Source organism: Phyllostomus hastatus, unplaced genomic scaffold (assembly GCF_019186645.2).
Source record: "Phyllostomus hastatus isolate PE091 unplaced genomic scaffold, TTU_PhHast_1.1 phas_scaffold_216, whole genome shotgun sequence".
NCBI classification, from domain to species: Eukaryota; Metazoa; Chordata; class Mammalia; order Chiroptera; family Phyllostomidae; genus Phyllostomus; species Phyllostomus hastatus.
The window spans coordinates 8,154,534-8,176,853 of NW_025334018.1; the positions used below are offsets into that span (position 1 = coordinate 8,154,534).

The 22,320-nt window shown below is 48.3% G+C and overlaps 2 protein-coding genes across 2 annotated transcripts; both read left to right on the forward strand.

Annotated features, from left to right (window-relative positions):
* Positions 1-3: 3 nt before the first annotated feature.
* Positions 4-7,927, forward strand: MTMR11 (myotubularin related protein 11). The gene is made up of 17 exons (XM_045816771.1): positions 4-242; positions 587-677; positions 1,097-1,218; positions 1,873-1,933; positions 2,082-2,224; positions 2,682-2,760; positions 2,883-3,018; positions 3,265-3,352; positions 3,511-3,599; positions 3,683-3,807; positions 4,257-4,323; positions 4,547-4,617; positions 5,157-5,323; positions 5,610-5,783; positions 6,061-6,243; positions 6,664-6,957; positions 7,279-7,927. Exons 1-17 carry the CDS (start codon positions 177-179, stop codon positions 7,414-7,416), a joined length of 2,094 nt encoding a protein of 697 aa, XP_045672727.1. The 5' UTR covers positions 4-176; the 3' UTR covers positions 7,417-7,927.
* Positions 7,928-8,725: 798 nt separating this feature from the next.
* Positions 8,726-12,934, forward strand: SF3B4 (splicing factor 3b subunit 4). The gene is made up of 6 exons (XM_045816748.1): positions 8,726-8,823; positions 9,270-9,398; positions 9,709-10,251; positions 10,570-10,776; positions 12,171-12,344; positions 12,523-12,934. Exons 1-6 carry the CDS (start codon positions 8,790-8,792, stop codon positions 12,708-12,710), a joined length of 1,275 nt encoding a protein of 424 aa, XP_045672704.1. The 5' UTR covers positions 8,726-8,789; the 3' UTR covers positions 12,711-12,934.
* The last annotated feature ends 9,386 nt before the right edge of the window (positions 12,935-22,320 follow it).

The following is a 22,320-nucleotide window of genomic DNA, read 5'->3' on the forward strand; positions in this document are numbered from 1 at the left end:
CAAAGACCCCAAATCGTGCTCCGTGCACATCAAACGCTCCTTTTCCCTGAGTGTTCCTCTGCCCCATCCCTGACCTCCCTCTTCTCAACTGCAAGAGCCAGCCTCTCCCCCAGGGGCTTGAGCATCCTCGAGGTTTCCCACCCTTAACTGCTCCGTCTCCGGATGGAGCGGGAGAAATGTGGTGGGGGGGCCGGGGCCAGAGTTTCAACATCGCCCCCCAGAAGGAGGAGCCAGAGATGGGGGTAAGGAGAGGAAAGGCGGGTTTGGGGGAAGGGGTTGTCAGCAAGAGGTGTGAATGGCGATGATGAAAAGAAAAGGATCTAGAGCCAGAGGAGGGTGTGTCTCATAGCAACTCCGGCTGATGGAGCTTGGTCTGTCCTTTTCAGTCTCAAGTTCATCGTCTCATTATCCATTAACCAGCCCCTCCCTCCCTTTACTCTCTGCCAACCCTGGCCTCCAGCACCCCACAGCCACTGATCTCAGTTTCCCCTGAGAGTCTGAGTGTGGACCTCCAAAGGTGGCTGCTCAGGTATTCCCAGACCCCAGGGTTGGCGATGCCTGGGGCTTAACCCTGCACCCTTCACAGCCCTCTGCACCAAAGTCTGTCCAGGGGAGTGGGATGCCGGAGCCCGGGAGTCGTCAGCTTGGCAGTTGCCTGGCCTCTGGATGCCTCCCAGGTAATAATGCCCTTCTAGTACTTCCGATCTTCAGAAACGCCTTCAGATTTCATCCTGCTCCAACCTCGTTCCATACCTTCACTAAAGATACCTTCGTATTCCTCTCCTGGCTCAGTGCCTCTTCTGCGTGAGACTTATTCTCTCCACTCTCTCCAGAGCTGGCTGGAAGCTTGGACCTTGATGGTCCCTCTGTTACCCCTTTTGTCATTTATTTATTCGATAAATGTTTGAGTACCTACTATGTGCCAGGCACTGTTCTAGGCTCTAGAGTAAAAGATTACAAGTTCTCTCCTTAAGCTTTCATTCTTAGGAGTTAGAAGAGGCTCTTCCTCTTCCCTCTGAGGCTCTGCTGTCTCAGAGGAGTGGGTGTGCCTCTGTGTGCAACCCCAACAATGGTCCTAACCTGGCTTCTCCTGCAGGGGAGCAGGTCCTAGCCTGGGCCCCAGGGGTGCGGAAGGGGCTGGATCCTGAATTGCCTGGAACCCTGATCTGCACCAACCTGAGGGTCACCTTCCAGCCCCGTGGATGGCAGCGGAGTCCGGTGAGATGGTTAGGCCAGTGGAAAGGAGAGCCAGCAGGAAATGGGCAGGGGAGTCTAGAAGGATTAGACGAGCATTATAGGAAGTGAGATAGTGAGAGTTATCTTTTTTAAAAGATTTTATTTATTTTTTAGAGAGGGAAGGGAGGGAGAAAGAGAGAGAGAGAGAAACATCAATGTGCGGTTGCTGGGGGTCATGGCCTACAACCCAGGCACGTGCCCTGACTGGGAACCGAACCTGCAACACTTTGGTTTGAAGCCTGCGCTCAATCCACTGAGCTACGCCAGCCAGGGTGAAGAGAGTTATTTTTAAAGGCTCTCTTTTTTTTAAGATTTTATTTATTTATTTTTAGAGAGGGAAGGGAGGGAGAGAGAGAGAGAGAGAGAAAGAAAGAGAGAGAGAGAGAAACATCAATGTGCGGTTGCTGGGGGTTCTGGCCTGCAACCCAGGAATGTACCCTGGCTGGGAATCGAACCTGGGACACTTTGGTTCCCAGCCCGCGCTCAATCCACTGAGCTACGCCAGCCAGGGCTTAAAGGCTCTCTTTTGAATGTATCGGAGATAGTCAGTGGGATCTATCTCTAGGAAGGTGAGGGGCTGCTGAGATAGAATGTGAGACCTCAAATGTCTTTTAGCATGTCATGTGCTTCCTCTAGGAGACTCCCCTGAGCAGTGAGTATGATTTTGCCCTGGCCAACATTGGGCGATTAGAGGCTGGTAAGTGGAGTTTTGGTGCCGGAGCTCACTGGGGGGTGGGGTGGGTATTCCCAGAGGGCAGCCAGGGACGCAGTGGGGTGGGCAGGAAGAGTTGCCCCTACGGGGACCCTGATCCCTGGCTACACTACTCTCTTGTTCTTGACTTCAGTGAGCAGCCTGTCTCGAGTTCAACTCCACCGTCCAGGGTCCCTACTTAAATTTATCCCCGAGGAGATCCTGATTCATGGCCGAGACTTCCGGCTGCTCAGAGTTGGTTTTGAGACTGGAGGACTAGAGCCTCAGGCTTTTCAGGTAAGAGGCTGGCAACCCAAGGACCACTCCTTCCCTGAGAACCTTGGGGTCCTTTCTCTGGCACTTCCCAGTACTCCCTTATTTCTCAGAATTCCTCTCAGTCTCCCTGCTTGTTTCCTCAAGGAGTGGCTAGAAGGCTGGGATAAATGACAGTACAATGAGAGTGAAGGGCCTGAATCGTAGCCCACCTCTGCCCATTGTCAGGCATGTGACTGTGGGCAAGTGTCTTCCTTTGAAAAACAGGGAGGGTTGGAGAAGACAACTCTTAATTCCTTCCAGGATTAACACTCTGTGACTCTGTGGTTCTAGATGTATTTTCCTGACCCCAACTCCCTTCGTTAGGGACTGTCTCGGCTGTCCTTCTTTATTGGTGGCAAAGACAATGAAGCAGTATGCCCCATTTCCTTCCTTTCACTTCAGTCTGAGCTAAAAGGACGGGATGTCCTTTCCTCCACAGGTGACCATGGCCATTGTCCAAGCCAGAGCTCAGAGCAGCCAAACCCAACAGTACGCAGGGATAACCCTGAGCGAGGCTGGTGAGTGCGAGCGCTCTGGGGCGAGGAGAGGGTGACGAGTCTGAAGAGCAGAGGCCGGCTGGAGACAACAGAGCTGAGAAGCTGTGCTCTCTCTCGTCCCCTCCGCCTCCCTCCTGCGCTAGGCCAGAGCGCTGGCTCCAGAACACCACCCGTCCCCCTCTTGGAGACGTCAGAAGACTGGGAGACTGAGAGGAAGAAGCAGGGAGCCAGTGGCTGGAGGGTCAGTCTCGTCAATGAGAGATTCGACGTAGCCACCAGGTGACCCCTCAGTCCGGCCTGACCCCTGCAGCCTCCCAGTCTTCCCACAGTTCCCTGACTCTCTGAAGCCATGCTTCCCGCCCGCTCCAGCCTCCTGGGACATCCACAAAACTGTGCCCCTTGCCTCTTGGATCTCTGAGCCTGAGATCACTTGGAATGATCCCCTCCTAAGCGGCATCCTTGTAATCACAGCTTTGCATTATCAGGTCACTGAACCAAGATGTGACATAATTCTCAATTTCACAGCCTCTCCCGTTACTTCTGGGTTCCTATCCGAACTCTGGACAGTGAGGTCAGGAGAGCCTTTGGCCACTTTCATCAGGGTCGTGGACCGGTCAGTGTGAGGGTCAGGGCAATGTTGGGGATTAGAGGGTTATGGGAGGTCAGGGGTCATTGTGGAGGGAGGGGATCCCTGTGAGGTCAGTGTGGGGGCAAGGGTAGGGTGGGGCTAGGAGGTTCTCCCACAGTGATCCTCCTGTCACCCATCTGAAGCGCCTGTCCTGGCATCACCCTGGGGGGAGTGATCTTCTCCGCTGTGGAGGCTTCTACACAGCCAGCGACCCTAACAAGGAGGATATCAGGTAAGGGACATTTGGTGAGAAGCACCAAGGGCTAGGTGTTCAGGGCAGACTCTTCCCCTCACTTTCTGACCCCTCCCTTCCAGAACAGTGGAGTCCATGCTCCAGGCTGGGCATTCTGATGTTGTCCTGGTGGACACTATGGATGAGCTGCCTAGTCTTGCAGATGTCCAACTTGCCCACCTGAGGCTGAGGGCCCTCTGCCTGCCCGGTGAGAATAACCTTTGAACCCTGACCCCCACCCCTAAGTCTGCTGACCCTAACCTGGTTTGCCATTTCCCTGCAATAGATGAGTAACACTTCAGCCCAGTGATTCTTAGTTCTCTACTCAACTCTCCCTTCTCCCACATACTGATTTCCTGTCTTCCGGACCCCAGCGTACTCTTTTAACAGCTTTATCGAGATACAATTTACATACCATAAAATTCATCCTTCACCCATCTTAAGTGTACAATTCAATGAATTTATAGTTTTGTACAAACATCACTGCAATTTAACTCTGGAAACCTCATGGCCATTTAAAGCTACTTTTCATTCCTATCACCAGCCCAAGGCAACCACCATGTAACTTATTCTTAACCCTTCAGGCTATAGTCCCTGAATTCGAATCCCGAGTTCTCTTGATCTCTTCGCCCTTCTGACCCCTCTACTCTCTGTCAGATTCACCTGTAGCTGAAGATAAATGGCTCTCTGCCCTGGAAGGGACACGGTGGTTGGACTATGTCAGGTACTCCCTTTTCCTAGCTGACTTATAATTCAACCGTCCCAAACTTTTGTTAACTTGGACTCCTAAGTGGCCTTCCATGAACTCTTCTCCTCGGTTTCCCAAGACTTATTTAGAAGGAGAAGGGGTAGAATTTTGGAGTCAACCTCTGTTCTATCCCTTGACCCATCACTCCCCTCTTCCAGGCTTAGCATTCTCCCCTCTTCTTCCTCACTCGCCCCTCCAGGTCTTGTCTTCGAAAGGCCAGTGACATCTCAGTCTTAGTGACATCTAGAGTTCGCTCTGTAGTACTTCAAGGTGAGTTTCTTGGGTCAACTCACTCCATTGCCTGACTTTTTCCTTTACCCACCTGACGGGGTTCTGCTCAGGGAGGGAGACCTACAAGGCTTCCTTGTCCCCTTCTAGTGCTGACACCCCTCTCTCCCTGTACTAGGAACTACCCATGAGCTCTGACTTACCCTTCAGTGCTACCTCTGCCTCCCCACCACAGCTTGTGGTCCCTAACCCTTCTGTTAGGGTTACCCTCTGTTCCATGCTTCCATCAGTGGATGGGGGTTGGGGTTGGGATGGGAAGGACGAGATGGAAGCTGGTTTGAGATTTATAATGCTGCCCCCTACGTGTGAGGCTGGGTATTTCTATCCAGGTGGAGTCTATGAAGTGAATCATTCAAGATCTTTGTTTTGTCTTCACTTCTATGTGCTCTTTCAATCCTACCTACCCCAAACTTTCTCCCCTCTGCACCTCTCACTTCTTGCCATGTTTCCTTTTCTCATTCTCTTCTGCCCTAGTTTCTTGCCCCCTCCTTCTTTGTCCCTTCTCCCTCTTCATCACCCAGAGCGCGGTGATCGTGATTTCAATGGCCTCCTCTCTTCACTCGTCCAGCTGCTTTCAGCCCCCGAAGCCCGAACACTGCTTGGCTTCCAATCACTAGTGCAGCGAGAGTGGGTGGCAGCTGGACATCCCTTCCTGACCCGACTTGGGGGAACCGGGGTCAGTGAAAAGGTGAGAATGTTTGGGAGGGTATTGGGTGGGGGCAGTGTTACTAAAGAAGTAAGAGGATCTGGAAATTATATAGTGCAACCCATTGGAGGTGAATCAGGTCCTGAGGTTGAGCTGAGTTTGAAGGGAGACACAGATGAGCGAGGGACCACACTCCCTGCAGTGCTGAGTTCAGAGTTCCATGTCCTGATCTTCTTAGCGGCCCCTGTTCCCCGTGCCCCCTCATCTCGTCACCTCCCCCTTTAGGTTCCCATAGTCCCTTCCAACCTCTTCATTTCCCCCTTCTCAGGCCCCAGTGTTTCTCCTCTTCCTTGACTGTGTGTGGCAGCTCCTCCAGCAGTTTCCTGCCGAGTTTGAATTTTCGGAGTTTTTCCTTCTCGCTCTTCATGACAGTGTCAGGGTTCCTGACACCCTTACGTTCTTGAGAGACACTCCCCGGGAGCGTGGAAAACAAAATGGACAGGTCAGTGACTTTCATTTTTGGCTTGTCTTCCACAGCTCCTCCCCCAAACCCCCATTGAGAAGTACTTTCTGAAATTTAGTCTTGATTTATGAAAAGTGAGGTCTGTGGGTGGGGAAGGGTGGGGGTTGGTGCTCTCTCTCAGGACTGGAGTTTCACCCTACATCTGACTCCTGGAGTAAGGGATGAGTGTTTCATAATTTCTCTGTAGACCTGTGAGGAGGATTATGTACTTTTTGTTTTTGTTTAACCATCCCTTTTCTTGTTTTCTTCTGTCCAGTTCAACTCCTGTACACAAGTCTATACCCCAGGGTACTCCCAGCTCCCCACGGGGAACTCTGTTGACCCACAGCTGTCTGTCTGGGACTGGGATTTACGCTACAGCAACAAACAGATACTACAGTTCCATAATCCTGGCTATGACCCAAAATACTGCCCAGATTCCTGGCTCCCTAGACAGCAGGTGAGGTGTCTAAACTCCCTTGACTTTCTCACAGGCTCATCCTAATAGCTGGGGAGTTGAAAGACACAGTGTCTGAGCCCCAGGGAAAGCTACCCCACCCCTCTTCTGTAGCTGTCACTCATCCCTGACTGTCCCCAGGAAGACCGAAATCCTAGAATAGCAGAGGGCATCCTTTGGGTCCTTCTCATCTTGTCTCATGCACACATTTTACAAGTTGCCCTAAAGTAAACTTTAATCAGCCCTGAGGTCTACTTTGAAGCCCAATGAAGAGGAAAGTCGGAGGGTTCTCAGTGGGAGGCTTGTAGTTCCATCACTAGTGCAGTGACTGTGTGGGTAGCTGGACAGTCCTTCCCAACCCAATTTGGGGAAACTGGGTCATCTGGTTTCTAGGTGACCAGTTGATTTTCCTTTCCCCTTTAGCCAAGCTTCATGGTTCCTAGACCCCCCAGTTCTGTATGGCTCTTCTCTAGAGGGGCCTTGACTCCTCTGAACCAGCTCTGTCCTTGGCGGGACAGTCCCTCCCTGCTGGCAGTCCCTTCTCGTTGGCTCCCTCGACCTGCTATTTCTTCGGAAAGTCTGGCTGATCAGGAGTGGGGGCTCCCCTCACATTGGGGAGCTTGCCCTTTACCCTCGGGGCTGTTGCTGCCTGGATACTTGGGACCCCAGATCAGGCTCTGGAGACGCTGCTACCTAAGGGGAAGGCCTGAGGTCCAGGTGAGAAGGGAAGGCAGAGATTGGGGCGGGAGAAGGGTTTGACTGCTGAACCAGATGTTCCAGGAGAAAACAGATGTTTCCAAAAACTGGAAAAGCAAGGGGCTGGGGGAACTGGGAAGTGAAGTACCATTTATGTTGGTACCCAAGTGGATACGTTTGGGTGCATGGGGGAAACTTTGTGGCTTAGATCAAGTGGAACCTAGGGTAAAGTTAGAGGGAGAATGGGAATTAAAAACACCAGATGTAGTGAACAGATTTTAAAAAAGCAGGAAGCTAGAGCTGCAATAACACTTTCTCTGCTTCTCTTCACTCCCTTCCCAGATGGGCCTCTCAGCTCCCACAATGACTGGCCTCCAGGATGAGCTGGCCCATCTTCAGGAGCTATTAAGGAAATGGACACCAAGAATATCTCCTGAGGATCACTCCAAGAAAAGAGATCCAAATTCCCAATCACGCTGAAATTGCTGGCTTTGTCACAGGCAGGGAGAAAGGCGGTCAGGGGTAAGGGAGGGTTCTGTCTAATCCTTTCCATCTTTCCTCTCTGGTCTTGCTGCCTCAGCTGTCACACCGCAGCCCGTGAACCAAACCCCTGACTTGAGTTCCATCGCAGATGGGTGCTGTTAATCTCCAACTCTTGCTCTGTCCAGTTTGGTTCCCCAAGAGTTTACGTATGTAGTTTCTTGTGATTTGAAAAACTAAGAAACAAAAACAATCCAGAACATGATCACCTTTTTTCAAAGCAATTCCATCCCTTTTGGATATCTAGATGTTAATTGTGAGATCAGTATCAACAGGACGGCCTTACAAACCTCATTTTCACCCCCTTACCGCTTTAATTCCAATTTCTACTTCCTCCCTTATAGCTTCCTATGGGTATGGAGTAGATATGGGAGACATCCCGTCTCTTCCAATTGTATATTTTTGTAGAGACATTTCTATTTACGGGTTTCATTAAAGCACAGTATTTATACGTGTTGCTGGCATTGTTTCTTGTGTCCGAGTACAGGCTCCCAGGTGCGAGGGGTCAGTGTGACCCGACAGGGTGGCTGGCACTCATTACTGGCGAGGAAATGAGGGGATGGGATGATGGGTCAGGTGAAGGGCTGCAAAATTCACATGCGATTTGGAGAAAGGGTTCTCTTTTCCGTGCCTCCCATTTAGGGAAAGATGGGACAAAAGCACACCAAAAAGTGGTTGTTGGGGCCAGGAATGTTCTGGAGCCTGAGGCACCTCTCAGCTTCGGTCGCACTCATCTGTAAGCCTCAGGTTCCCCTCAGCCCCCTGTGCTGTAGCCACGAGGCCGGCTGAGACATCGCTTCAGCTCCGACACCTTGCAATCCCTCCCTTGAAGGAGACAAAACAAAACACTAACTCACGCCCGGGCTGGGGCTGCAGAACGGGGTGGATGGGGTGCCCCCGCGCCCCAAGGCAGCCGAGTCCTTGGGTTGGGAGGTTCCTCACACGCCCTTCTCCGGGGAACAAAATATTTGAAAAATAAAGTTTTGTTCCTTTAGCTTTCAAATTTACACTTTGGGAGCAGTGTGATCCTGTAACGTTTCACACAGCCTTGTGAGATCAGGGCGTTTCCGTTCTGCCTTCTTCGCCCTCAACGCGCCCAGCGACACGCTGGGGAAGGACCTGGACGGAAAGACTCCGTCCAATCAGCCGCAACAAGTTTCAGCGGCTCTTAAAATGGCCGCGGCCGCTTCCGGCTCCGCCTACCGCCGCTTTCCGCCCACCGCCCTTACGTCTGCCTTCGCCCCGGAAGTGGAAGTAGTGACTAAGGTCGGGGGGCGGAGTCGCTGCCTGGAGACGGCGGGAGCGACTTCGCCATGGCGGCCGGGCCGATCTCTGAGCGGAACCAGGGTGATTGCAGGGAACGAGTCAGCAATGGGTCCAGGGGGACTGGGAAACCTGGACTATGGCCACCAGGCTTTTCCCTGGGCGCAGGAGACTGGGTCGCCCTGGAGGGCGTGAGACCACAGGGTGCCTGCTGGGGGCCGGGTGGCCGGGTTCAGGCTAAGGCCTGTAGGTGTGACGCTTTGTATAGGCAATCGCCTGCCTTTCCATTAAAAAAAAAAAAAATTCATGAAGGGACTTTGCAGCAGAACTCCAGGTCAGATTTAAGAGGACTCTAGTACCTGCAAAGAGGAAGATATAAGGGCTTAATCTAACGTCTTTTTTTTTTTTCTTTTTGATCCTGTATTCTGTCTCCACCCCCAATACCCCCCTGGGTTTCATCTTCACGTTCCTGTCATCTCCTTTCCTGTCATACTCATCTCTTACCCTGACCTCCTGCTCTCACCATCCAGATGCCACTGTGTACGTGGGGGGCCTGGACGAGAAGGTTAGCGAACCGCTGTTGTGGGAGCTATTTCTCCAGGCCGGGCCAGTGGTTAACACCCACATGCCAAAGGATAGAGTCACTGGTCAGCACCAAGGTGAGTACGTGGCAAGAGGTGCATTTATGTACTGAGGGGACAGACGACTCCTGGAGAATCACAGCACCATTCATTCACAACTGTTTTGGAATAAGCAACCTAAACATTTCGTTCTCTTAAGTGTATACATTTGATCTTAGCCAAAGGGCTGAGAAGCATTTCTTAAGTCTAGCTCACAGTTTGCTTCTCGAACCATTCTCAGTTGTAGTGAGGTTATTATTTCTTATTCTTTGTGCTTTTGAAGGTGATTGAGTTATACCCCATTTTGAATCACTTTTCATATTTAATCTCCTCTCTTCCACTTCTGCAGGCTATGGCTTTGTGGAATTCTTGAGTGAGGAAGATGCTGACTATGCCATTAAGATCATGAACATGATCAAACTCTATGGGAAGCCCATCCGGGTGAACAAGGCATCAGCTCACAACAAAAATCTGGATGTGGGGGCCAACATCTTCATTGGGAACCTGGACCCAGAGATTGATGAGAAGTTGCTTTATGATACTTTCAGTGCCTTTGGGGTCATCTTACAAACCCCCAAGATCATGCGGGACCCTGACACAGGCAACTCCAAAGGTTATGCCTTTATTAATTTTGCTTCGTTTGATGCTTCGGATGCAGCGATTGAGGCTATGAATGGGCAATATCTCTGTAACCGCCCTATCACTGTGTCCTATGCCTTCAAGAAGGACTCCAAGGGCGAGCGCCATGGCTCAGCTGCTGAACGACTTCTGGCAGCCCAGAATCCTCTGTCCCAGGCTGACCGCCCTCACCAGCTCTTTGCAGATGCACCTCCTCCACCGTCTGCCCCCAATCCTGTGGTATCATCATTGGGGTCTGGGCTTCCTCCACCAGGTAAAGCTTTTGATTCAAAATATGTTTGTTTTGGGTTTGTGGGGGATAGGTCAGGAAGAAGGAAAAAGAACCGACAAGGGAGGACATGGAGTCATTGGGTGATGAGAAGGGATTGACGGGTGATGGTTGCCGTGGGGAGGAAAGTTGCTGAGTCTCTCCAGGAGGTTGAAGTTGTTTGTGTTGGCTTACACTGCTTTGACTTGAGAGAGCTGGGAGGGGGAGAAAAGAGCGAATCCTGCCTTGAGAGGCCATATAGGAATAGGCTCTTTAAAGATATTCTCTTTCTTATCATTAATTCTTCTTCTATTTCTTCTATAGGCATGCCTCCTCCTGGCTCCTTCCCACCCCCAGTGCCGCCTCCTGGAGCCCTTCCACCTGGGATACCCCCAGCCATGCCCCCACCACCTATGCCTCCTGGGGCTGGAGGACATGGGCCCCCTTCAGCAGGAACCCCAGGGGCTGGACATCCTGCACATGGACACTCACATCCTCACCCATTTCCTCCGGGTGGGATGCCCCATCCAGGTGGGTATCTTTTGCTGAGAAAGGGAGAGGAGCTCTATCACCACTTATGCTGCTGATCTTTTCCCGTCGACCATACTACATAGTTTCAGAGCTTTCCTTTCCTTCAGACATTCTTGTATAAAAACAAACACACAATACTTTACTCTGTACTTGAACAACTACCATCTTATCTCCATTTCTTAAGTTTTTCCAAAGGTTGTAGCTACCCTGGCTGGGTTTTGTTCCCCTGCCTATCACTTCTATTCTGTCCTCTGATGTTCATCCCAAAGCAGTGACCCAGTTGCCAAATCTAGGGGACGGTTCTGCTTGATCTGGTTTGACCTTTGTTCTTACTTAATTGAAACTAGCCACGTCTTTTTTATATTTTTAATTCTTACTGAATTTATTGGGGTGACATTGGGCAATAAAATTATATAGGTTTTTGGTTTTTCTGGAGCCTCCCTTTATTTTCCTGTCACCTCAGTCTCAGCCACCTTAACAGGCTCCCTTTGCTCCATTCGTACCTGCATAGTCCCAGTACTTGCTCCCTGGTGCCTCCAAGGTCGTAGCTCCGATGTGTGGTTAGTAATCTCTAGACCCTTGTTGCCGAGCGGGCAGCTCCACTTTCCTACTCCTCCCCTTCAACTCTAGTTCCCTCTAATAGTCTGTGTTTTCAGGTGCTTAACTCGGAGCTCGGGAAGCTGTGTTTGACTATTCCTTACCGCCCCACTCTCGACACGGAGACATTCTAATATTTATGGCATCAGTGCCCTAGTTCAGGTTTTTATATCTTCATTTTTTCACATCTAACTTACTGTAGGAACTTGCTAATTCACACTTTGACTCCACAATTTTCTCTACTTCTAATCCACTTTCACAGGGTAGTTTTTCTAAAACACAGATGTTTGTACACCTTTGCTCAAAATCCCCTTTATCTACGGAGTGAATCCCAAACTGGCGCCAGAGGAGTCTAGGCTTCTCATGATCCGGCCCCTGATTACCACGTAACTGGCTTTCCTGGAACATACTGTGCTGCTCCACATACTTATGATTCTTGTCTTTTTTGCCTTTGATGTTCTGTTCCCACTCTGTCCATCTGAAGAATTCTTATTCATCCTCCAAAAATAGATCTTGGCTCAGACAGAATCTCTGCTACCTTCCCAAATCCTATCAGTAGGTTAAACCACTCCAGTAAATACTTCTGCAGCACTATTGCAGTGCCGAAATCATGGAAGGAGCAAGCAAAGTGAGTGAGGAATTTTTTGGTGGTTGGTTCATACTGTTGGAATGGGGTCAGGCATAAGAGTACTCTTGACCAGCCTTATTTTTCATACTCTTCCTGATGTTATTTCTTTCTCTATTTTGTTTTCTTCCATTTTCTTACCCTTTCTCTGTGTGTCTGTGTGTTCTCACAGGGATGTCTCAGATGCAGCTGGCCCACCATGGCCCTCATGGCCTAGGACACCCTCATGCTGGGCCCCCAGGATCAGGGGGGCAGCCACCGCCCCGACCCCCACCTGGAATGCCTCATCCCGGACCTCCTCCGATGGGCATGCCCCCCCGAGGGCCTCCGTTTGGATCACCCATGGGTGAGTAGGCCCAGCCACCTCTCTCATCTTCCTCTTTTCCTGTGGCTTTGTCACACCCTGTTCCCCCTGCTTTTTCTTCTCTTCTCGCTGTCTGCTTCTCTGTCCTCTCCCTGTATTCTCCCGGCATCAGCTCTCCCCGATTTATTGCTTTGACTAACTTCTCTTTCTCTCCCTACAGGTCACCCAGGTCCTATGCCTCCGCATGGTATGCGTGGACCTCCTCCACTGATGCCCCCTCATGGGTACACTGGCCCTCCACGACCCCCTCCCTATGGCTACCAGAGGGGGCCCCTCCCTCCACCGAGACCCACTCCCCGGCCTCCAGTTCCCCCTCGTGGCCCACTTCGAGGCCCTCTCCCTCAGTAATGTCTCATTCTCTTTCCTCTTGTTATGTCTCCACAATGTCTTTTGTATTCCTTGGACCAATCAGATTTGCTGTAGCTTCCTGGGGTTAAGGCTGACCCCTTAGGCCTTTTTTTTTTAAAGTGTAATTTTTTTCCCACAGGAAGTTTTATTATTTTTTTTCTATGTTGGTCCTAAGTGTTTTTGCAAATGCACAGAGATAATAAAGTCGAACTCATTGTTTATTCTTTGTAGTGTTTTCCTTGGCAAAGTAACTTCTCTCTTTTTCTGTAAGAAATGTCTGTATATTGGGAGAAGAATGGCAATGTAGGCGTGAGGGTGTTTGTTCCACATTTTTATTAAAGACATTCTGTTACATGCTGTTGCAATTGCTGGACCCGCTGTCATAGAGATTGTTTCTTTACATCAAGCTTACGCAGTTAGTTTGTGAGATGGAGACTTAGTATCGATGACACAGGGTTATTGTATTAAGTAAGAACAGAGGTAAGGTTCCTGGAGATATGCAGGTGGGAAAGATGAAGTAACATGCACAAAACTATTCATTGTAGTACTGTTTGTAGTAACTAGATTGGAAGCGACTCATACCCTTCAGTAGGGGACAGGTTGAATACCCTGGTAAATCCACACAATGGAGTGTGGAACCGCAGGAGAGAGCAATGAGGAAGACACTGCACACTGTTGGGAAGAGATCTCCAGGGTGTTTTAAGTGAAGAAAGTAACATGCACAACAGTATGTAGTGTGCCACCTTACCTTTCTGTGTGGTGGTATGTTATATATTTGTATTTAGGAAATGGAAGGATAAATCAAAAACTAGAAACATACAACTAGGGGAGGGAGGAGAGTGGGAGGGCAGCTAGATTTCTCTGAGAACCACATACACGTCTCATAACTGCAGAACAGGTTGGAATTGGCACTGGAAGTACTTGGGAAACCCTCACTGTGTTCTGTTCTTTACCACCAGACATCTTGGGTAAGGGATTTGTATCTTCCTATTTTTCCTCATTCTCAGTCATTCCAAATCTGATTTACCTCATGTTTGAATCTGTGCTCAAAGACTTCAGTAACTACACTAAATCCAAGGGCCTTTTCTATGTGTTCTTTGTTGCATTTCACCTGGTTATATCACCCCCGTCTTGAAGCTTTTTTCTGACTTACGTAACCATGAACTTTCCTAAGCTCGAGGCCAGAAAAGGTGAGCCTGGCTCTCTTGTCTCTTGCATCATCCTTTGTCACATGACATTGCAATGCAGCTGAAGATGCAAAGGTGAGCAAGGCTGTTCTGCTTTCCAGGTGTAGATGGACATAATTTATTATTATGAAACAATATTTTGAGAGCGTGAGGAAGGCTATCTAAGAAAAAATTTCCTGGCGAAAAAGTGCTAGTTGAATGTAATTCAAAGAAAAAGGCGTCATTTCTCAGGGAAAGGTGAGAGGGAAGTTCATTCCAGGTCCATGGGGGATTTCTGAGCAGAAGGAGAGACCAATAAACAGCATGGTGTGGAACACATTAAAGCTGTTCAGTGCTGAAGGCAGGAGGAGGGCAGAGCCAGCTCGGGAGCTGCCACAGATCAGTGCTTCTCAGCCCTTTTTCACATCTTGCGTGGAGCCATTTGAAGCAGCAACTGAGGGCAAAGGAGGTGGCTGCTTCAGGCTGCAGGCAGTTGGCCCAGGAGTTCTAGCTGTTCCAGGCTCTGCCCAGCAGCCCGAAGTGCTGAGGGAATGAACGTGTGAGCACATCACTGAAACACGTTTGTGGGGAAGCTTGTTATCTGTGATGGGAAGCCACAGTAGGGATTTCTGCAAGGCAGTGACTGATCTGTGTTAGAACCGTGGTAGCGGCGTAGGCAGATCTGAGAGATGAAGACTGGGTCCTGCGTGAGGGCTATAGCGGGAGTAGGGATGAAGACAAATAAATGCATTGGGGAGTATTTAAAAGGCAAAATAGTAGAACTTGGTGTCAGTCTGGGTATAGGGAATGCAGGGGAGAGTGGAAGGAATCAAGGGTGAGGATGCAGCAGGATGAATTTGGGGGGCAAGATGGAAATGGTAACATTCAGTTTGGGACAAGATGATAGGTGAGTTGTGAGACGTGCAGGCGGAGTCATTTAATGTCTGGTTATGTATGTCTAAAGCTAGGGGAGGATTAGACATGATATTTCAGACCATGAGTGTGTCAGGGTGCCAGCTTCTTAATCATAATGGGATTAACTGACCTTTTAATTCCCAACCGAGCTCTACTATTAAGTTGCTTTGATGTGGTCCCAAGCTGAGGTCACAGGAGCACTTGGAAATGGCAGAGCTAGCAGCTGGCCCCTGGCCTCAGGCGCAGGGAGCTCTCTCACTGCGGCGGCCCCAGGTGGTGGACGGCTTGGCCTCAGTCTCTGTGTCCTTTCTGCTTCCCTGCCTATCAAATGAATCCCCAGTGAGGACTTCAACAACTGTTATCCTTATGCTGATGATTCTCAAATTTCTGGCTTGTTCTTTCACATAAGCTCCTGTGTGGTATGTTTGGCTGTTAGCTGATTTCATGTTGATGAAGTCACAGCATCAGAGAGTAAATTAGTGCCTACCTCTCTCTTTGGGACCACTATTATCTCAGGCCTTCATTCTCAGATTGCTGAACTTTCATTCACTGAGGGATAATTTTTTAAAAAAAATATATTTTATTGATTATGCTATTACAGTTGTCCCATTACCCCACCTTCATTCCCCTCCACCTTGCACACCCTCTCCCACCCACATTCCCACCATTTAGTTCGTGTCTATGTGTCATAAGTTCTTTAGCTTCTACATTTCCCCTACTACTCCTGCCCTCCCCACTTCTATTTTCTACCTACCTTGTTTCTTTCCACCTATGCTACTTATTCTCCATACCTTTTCCCCTTCTCTCCTCCTCCCACTCCCCTGTTGCTAACCCTCCATGTGATCTCCATTTCTGTGGTTCTGTTCCTGTTCTAGTTGTTTGCTTAGTTTGTTTTTGTTTTTGTTTTTAGGTGTGGTTGTTAATAATTGTGAGTTTGCTGTCATTTTACTCTACATGTTTTTATCTTCTTTTTTTTAGATAAGTCCCTTTAACATTTCTTAAAATAAGGGCTTGGTGATGATGAACTCCTTTAGCTTGGCCCTTTCTGAGAAGCACTTTATCTGCCCTTCCATTCTAAATGAAAGCTTTGCTGGATAGAGCAATCTGGGATGTAGGTCTTTGCCTTTTATGACTTGTAATACTTCTTTCCAACCCCTTCTTGCCTGCAAGGTCTCTTTTGAGAAATCAGATGACAGTCTTATGGGAACTCCTTTGCAGGTAACTGTCTCCTTATCTCTTGCTGCTTCTAGGATTCTCTCCTTCATTTTTACCTTGGCTAATGTAATTACGATGTGCCTTGGTGTGTTCCTTCTTGGGTCCAACTTCTTTGGGACTCCCTGAGCTTCCTGGACTTCCTGGAAATCTATTTCCTTTGCCAGATTGGGGAAGTTCTCCTTTATTCTTTGTTCAAATAACTTTTCCACTTGTTGCTCTTCCTCTTCCCCTTCTGGTACCCCTATAGTTCAGATGTTGGAACACTTAAAGATGTCCTGGAGGTTCCTAAGCCTCTCCTCATTTTTTTTGAATTCTTGTTTCTTCATTCTTTTCTGTTTGGTTGTTTCTTGCTTCCTTCTGGTCCACTCCATTGATTTGAGTCCCAGTTTTCTTCCCATCACTATTGGTTCCCTGTGCATTTTCCTTCATTTCACTTAGCTTAGCCTTCATTTTTTTTCATCTAATTTGTGACCAAATTCAACCAATTCTGTGAGCATCCTGATTACCAGTGCTTTGAACTGTGCATCTGATAGGTTGGCTATCTCTTGGTTGCTTAGTTGTATTTGCTGTGGAGCTTTCATCTGTTCTTCTGTTTGGGCCATTTTGTGTGTGTGTGTGTGTGTGTGTGTGTGTGTGTGTGTGTGTGTCTTGTTTGCCTGTTGCATATGAGGGGCCGAGCCTTAGGTATTCACCAGGGCTGGGCAACCCACATCGCTGGGTTGTGATGCTGTGTGTGGGGGCGGGGTCTGATAGGGAACTATGGAGCTTGCTCCACTCTCCCTTGGATTTTAGTCCCTTCTGCCGCTTCCCCCAAGCAAACTGGGCCTTTCTGGTGCTAATTCCCATGTGGGTGGGCTTATGCACATTCTAGGACCTTGTGGGTCTCTCCAACTACTAGCTCTCCAATGAGGCTGGGAGTCTCTCCCTGCACCTTGATCCCCACAGGTGTTTTCAATCAGTGCCCCAAGGCTCTATTTCCCAGCGCTGTGATCCTAGGTTGCATGCAGTGCCTTGCTTCACAATTGCTACCTTGGTGGGTCTGCTGGTTGCCACCCTGTGCCTGGAGTCTTCCAGCTACCGCCTGCGCGCCCAGGGTCCGCCCGCTGCGGTCTTGCGCTCCCAGGGTGCCTTACGCGCCTGGTCCCATCGCTCTCTGTGCCATGATTCCTCTCCACCTGGCTGCCCAACTCAGCCCCTCCTACTGGTGTGGATGAACGTGTCTATTTTAACTTCTTGGTTGTCCAACTTCCATACCGTTCAGTTTTCTGTCAGTTCTGGTTGTTATCCTGTTTCTAAATTGTTGTCGTCCCTATCTTGGTTGTGCAAGGAGGCACAGTGTGTCTACCTACGCCTCCATCTTGACCGGAAGTCCTCATTGAGTGGTAATTTTTGAGTGCCTCCTCTAGTCATTAAGTTTGGCTCCCCCAAACTCTAGATCTCCACCCTGTAAGTGTTTCAAATTCTGGTGCTCAGCAATTCTTGGAATAGTGAGTATTGCTTGTCCACTTAGGTACTTTATTATTCAGTTTATTGTTCACTAAACCAGGGTTTCTCAACTTTTTTTTATTATTGTCCCTCTGAGGAGATATTTTTTCCTAATTGCCCTCCCCCATGTATAAAATTTTAATATCACAGATCTGCTATGTATCTGCTTATATACTATATGACCTTTTGGAGGGACACAAACCATTATAATATCTAAGATTCCCACCTCCTCCTGAACCAATTTTTGACTCTTTGGGGAAGAATATCAGCCTCATTGAGAATGCATGCTCTAGACCAGGGGTTTGTAGTGTTTTGTGGGCCATAGGCAGTCCTCTGAGAGCAGGACAAAAACTATGAACCCCACCAAAGAAGAATACGCATATGCACAAATAGCCAATATCCTGAAGCAAAATTCCAGAAGGCTCGTAGATCCCAATCTAAGTGTCCCTGCATTAAACTGAATCCCTTAAGAATCCTTAAGGGATCTCATTCTATTACTTTGTATTTCCCGAGAATGTTGAAAGGTGTCTAGCATATACAATAATTATAAAAATAACAATGGCTAATAGTTACTGAACTCTTACTCTGTGCCAAATGCACCAAGGCTGTAAGAAGGCTTAGGACACTCATTCAGTACAAGTACTGTACAAAGTGCTTTATGCGCATTGTCTCAGCTAATTCTCACAACAACCCTTCAAGGTAGGTCCTGCTATTACCTTCATTTATTTTTGTTTTTTAAATCCTCATACAAGGATATATTTATTGATTTTAGAGAGGGAGGGAGAGAGAGGGAAAGAAAAAGAGAGGGGGTGAGAGAGAAGTGAGAAACATTTGGATTGGTTGCCTCCTGTACACACCCCAACTGGGGATTGAACCCCCAGCCTAGGTATGTGTCCTGACCCGGGATGGAACCTGCAACCTTTTGGTGTATGGGCTGACGCTCCAACCATCTGAACCATTGGGCCAGGGCCTATTATTGCCACCATTTTAAGATCAGGAAACTGGTATCAAGTTACTTGACCAAGGTCATGTGCTAAGAAGTGGTGGGTTCAACAATTGAGCCAATAGTTGTCTGGACTCGAGAGCCAGGTGCTTAATCACATTATACTATATTATATTTACTGAGTAAATACTTCTTGAAGGAATGAATGTTTTGCTTTTGCTCTTGGCTTTCTATAGGAGGTAGCCTCTCTCTTTAACTGGATTATAAGCTCCTAGAGGATGGAATTTTGGTGTTGCACTTGTTAGCATCTCTCCTTGGGACTTTATGGTATCTTAGAGGTGCTCTCATTGACCTTGTTTTGTCTCTCTTTACTTTTCGCATCCTCACAATCTCAGGTGCCTGGAGCCGGGTGTGTAGAAGCAGTGATAGAATACAGATGGGTGGCTGCTGTTCAAGAGTTGCCAGTTTGATGGGGAAGTGGGGAAAGAAGCTACACCAGGAAACAGTGTAGGGCGGTGGTTAAAAACCCTGGAAAACTGAGGAGAAGCCAGAGAGACTCGCCTATTTTCTGAATCTACTGCTACAAAACCAGAAAAAGACTCATTTATGGTGACAGGAAGGAGATCAGTGGTTGCCAAGGATGGGGAGATAGACTACAAAGGGGCACATTGGAACATTTAGGGTACTTTTAAAAAGATTATATTTATTTATTTTAGCGGAAGGGAGGGAGAAAGAGGGAGAGAAACATCAATGTGTGGTTGCTTCTCACGTGCCCCCTCCACTGGGGACCCAGCCTACAACCCAGGCATGTACCCTGACTGGGAATCAAACCAGTGACCCTTTGGTTCACAGGCAAGCACTCAGTCCACTTAGCTACACCAGCCAAGACAGAAGTGTTATTTATCTTAATGGAGGGGGTGCTTACATGGCATATTCATTTGTTAAAACTCATAGAACTATACACTTAAAAATGATGCATGGGAAGAGAATAAGGGCTCTGGATCTATATTGCCCAAATCCTGTCACCATTTCTGAGTTGTGTGATTATATCAAGTTACTTAACCAATCAGTGCGTCAATCTCATCATCTGGAAGTCAATCTCATCATCTGGAAATGCTGATCATCTCATAGAGTTAATGGGGAGGTGGGACAAGTTAATGTAAAAAGTGGCCAGAAAAGTGCCCAAGTCAGGTAAATGCTCTAACGATATAATCATGATTACTTACATACCTATTTATTACCTTCTGGGCCATAGTCTTATTAACTCCCTCACACAACATAAGCTGTTTGTGGAGGGGACAGGAAAAGCTGAGTTGGGGGGATAGGAAAACGTCGAGACTGAAATTTGGGGCAAGTCCCGGTAGGCAATAATTAATTTATATTCTTCTAAACAGAAATTCTTTACCTACTAGTTCAACACTGATTCTTAGTGGGAGTAAGAAGAGATTTATCACATGCACTAAGGGTAATATTTAACTTATGTGGAATAATCCTTCATTAAGCGTTTCCTTAATGGATACTGACTACAGAGCAGTAAATACACCAGATAAGGTCCTTGCTGCAGCTGACAATCTAAGTAGGAGAAGACAAAGAATAAAAACATAAAAATAATTTTAGATAGGGATATAGTATACGCAAAAAATAAGGCCAGGCAGTAGGCTGGTGACTGGGAAGCAGGGAGGGATGCAGTTAGGTCTTTTAGGTAGGTTGGTCGGAGGCGGCGACTTTTGAGCAGAGACCCAAAGTGACAAAGGCAAAGATCTGGGAGCGGGCAGTTCCAGCCAGCTGGACCCTCAGTGCCCACCTCCAGCCTCCTCTGATGGGTACGTGCTGGGCAGGTGTGCTGCACTGGAACAAGACCACCGAGGGTGAAGCGCAGTTGAAGCCTGGGAGAGGGGTGAGGACGGGGCTGGGGGGCAGGCAGGGGCCAGATCATTCAGGGCCTTTTAGGCCTTGGTTAGGCATTTGGATTTTTTTTTTTAAGATTCTATTTATTTTTAGAGAGGGGAAGGAATGGAGAAAGAAGGAGAGAAACATCAATGTGTGGTTGCCTCTCATGTGCCCTGCACTGGGGACCCAGCCCACAACTCAGGCATGCGCCCTGACTGGGAATCGAAGCTGTGACCCTTTGGTTCACAGGCTGGCACTCAATCCACTGAGCCACACCAGCCAGGGCAGGCACTTGGATTTAATCCTCAGTATAATGGGAAGGATTGGGGGGATTTGAAGAAAGGAATGTGATAAGATCTCATTAAAACTTTTCTAAAAAATGTGGTATATATACAGAAAAATACATCTTCAGTGGATTTTCACATATGTACTCACCCTTATAGCCACCATCCAGGTCAAGACGTAGCGCGTCAGTGCCCAAAAGGCTCCTTTGTGGCCCTGCACAGTCAGTTCCCGCTTCCCAGAGGCAACCGCTATTTTCTCTATCACTGCAGCTTAATTTGCTTTTTCTTGAACTTTGTATAAATGCAATCAAATAATATGTACTCGTTTTGGTCTGGCTTCTTTGCATTATTTGCTTGTGAGACCTTTTTTATGCCACTGCATATATTAGTTCAGTCTTTTAAAAAATTATTACATAGCATTCCCTTATGTCAACATACCACTATTTGTTTACCCAAGTTTAACCATTTTCTGGTTGATAGTTGAAGTTTTTGAATATTACAAATAAAGCTGCTGTGAAAAGACTTGTGCTTGTCTTTCTGTGGGACAGAGGCACTCATTTCTTGCCGGATCAGATCTGACTTGTTTTTAGAGGGTCAGCTGACTGCCGAGAATAAATTTTAGGGGAGCAAGATTGGAAGCTGGGAAGCCAGTGCAGAGGCTGCGGCAGTAGCGGAGGAGAGATGATGGGGCTTACACAACGGAGGCGGTGATGGAGCTGGCGAGGCCTGGTGGGTTCCGAACATATTCTGAAGACAGGGCTGACAGGCCTGCTGATGCAGAGGTGAGAGAAAGAAAGGAACATCTTGGTGAAGAGACAATCCGTGATGACCTCAGTCAGAAGTTTGTTTATGGACCTGTTAAGTGTGAGAAGCTTAACAGATATCTACTTGGTGGTGCTGGATTGACAGATGGAGGTTTTGAGTCTGGGCTTGGGGGAAGGGTCTGGGCTGGGGACATAAATGTGGGAAGCACCAGCATATAGACAGCATTAAGGTCGTGGGACGGCCTGAGGTGGGCACGGAGAAGAGAGTAGGGGGTAGGGGGGAAGGGCCCTGGACAGAGTCCCCAGGAACTCTAATGTTAATGGACCCAGCAGAGGACACGGAAGGAGTGACTGTTGAGGCTGGTGAGGTGCTTGAGGCTTTGGTAGCTGGGAGAAACAATGAAGGTTTTCCTCAGAACTTAAAAAGAAAGATACAGACTTTCTCTTCAGGAGTATAAGATTTTTATTTTAGCAAGTAATGGATCAGTGGAGAGTCTTCAAAGTCACCTTAAAGAGAAGAAACGGCTCCCTGCCAGTGGAGCTTGGCTAGAGCCCAACTGAAAATATTAACATACTTAAACAGAGGATGTGTCAACCTTGAAGAGGGGTCAGCAGTGAAAGCCTGCTAACGGGAGAGTCCCTGACACCCACGTGGGCACAGCTGTTCCAAGTACCGTTCTGGAAAGGGTGCTTTAGCCCACAGAGTAGTCTGAGGACACTGGCCAGGCTGTTCATAACAGAAATGGGGGTGGAAAGTTGTAGCCAAGAAGAGTTTTCTGAACCCATTGGCACGACTCCTTACTGGCGATGGCCAGATGCCACTAAAGCTACAAATACTCCCGTTCAGTTACGTCACTGTTCTTTCATACATAGACGTTATGGTTCTGATTAGGCTTAAGAGAGAGAATGGGCTGGACATGCAGACCCGAGTTTTCATTCAGAGTGGCA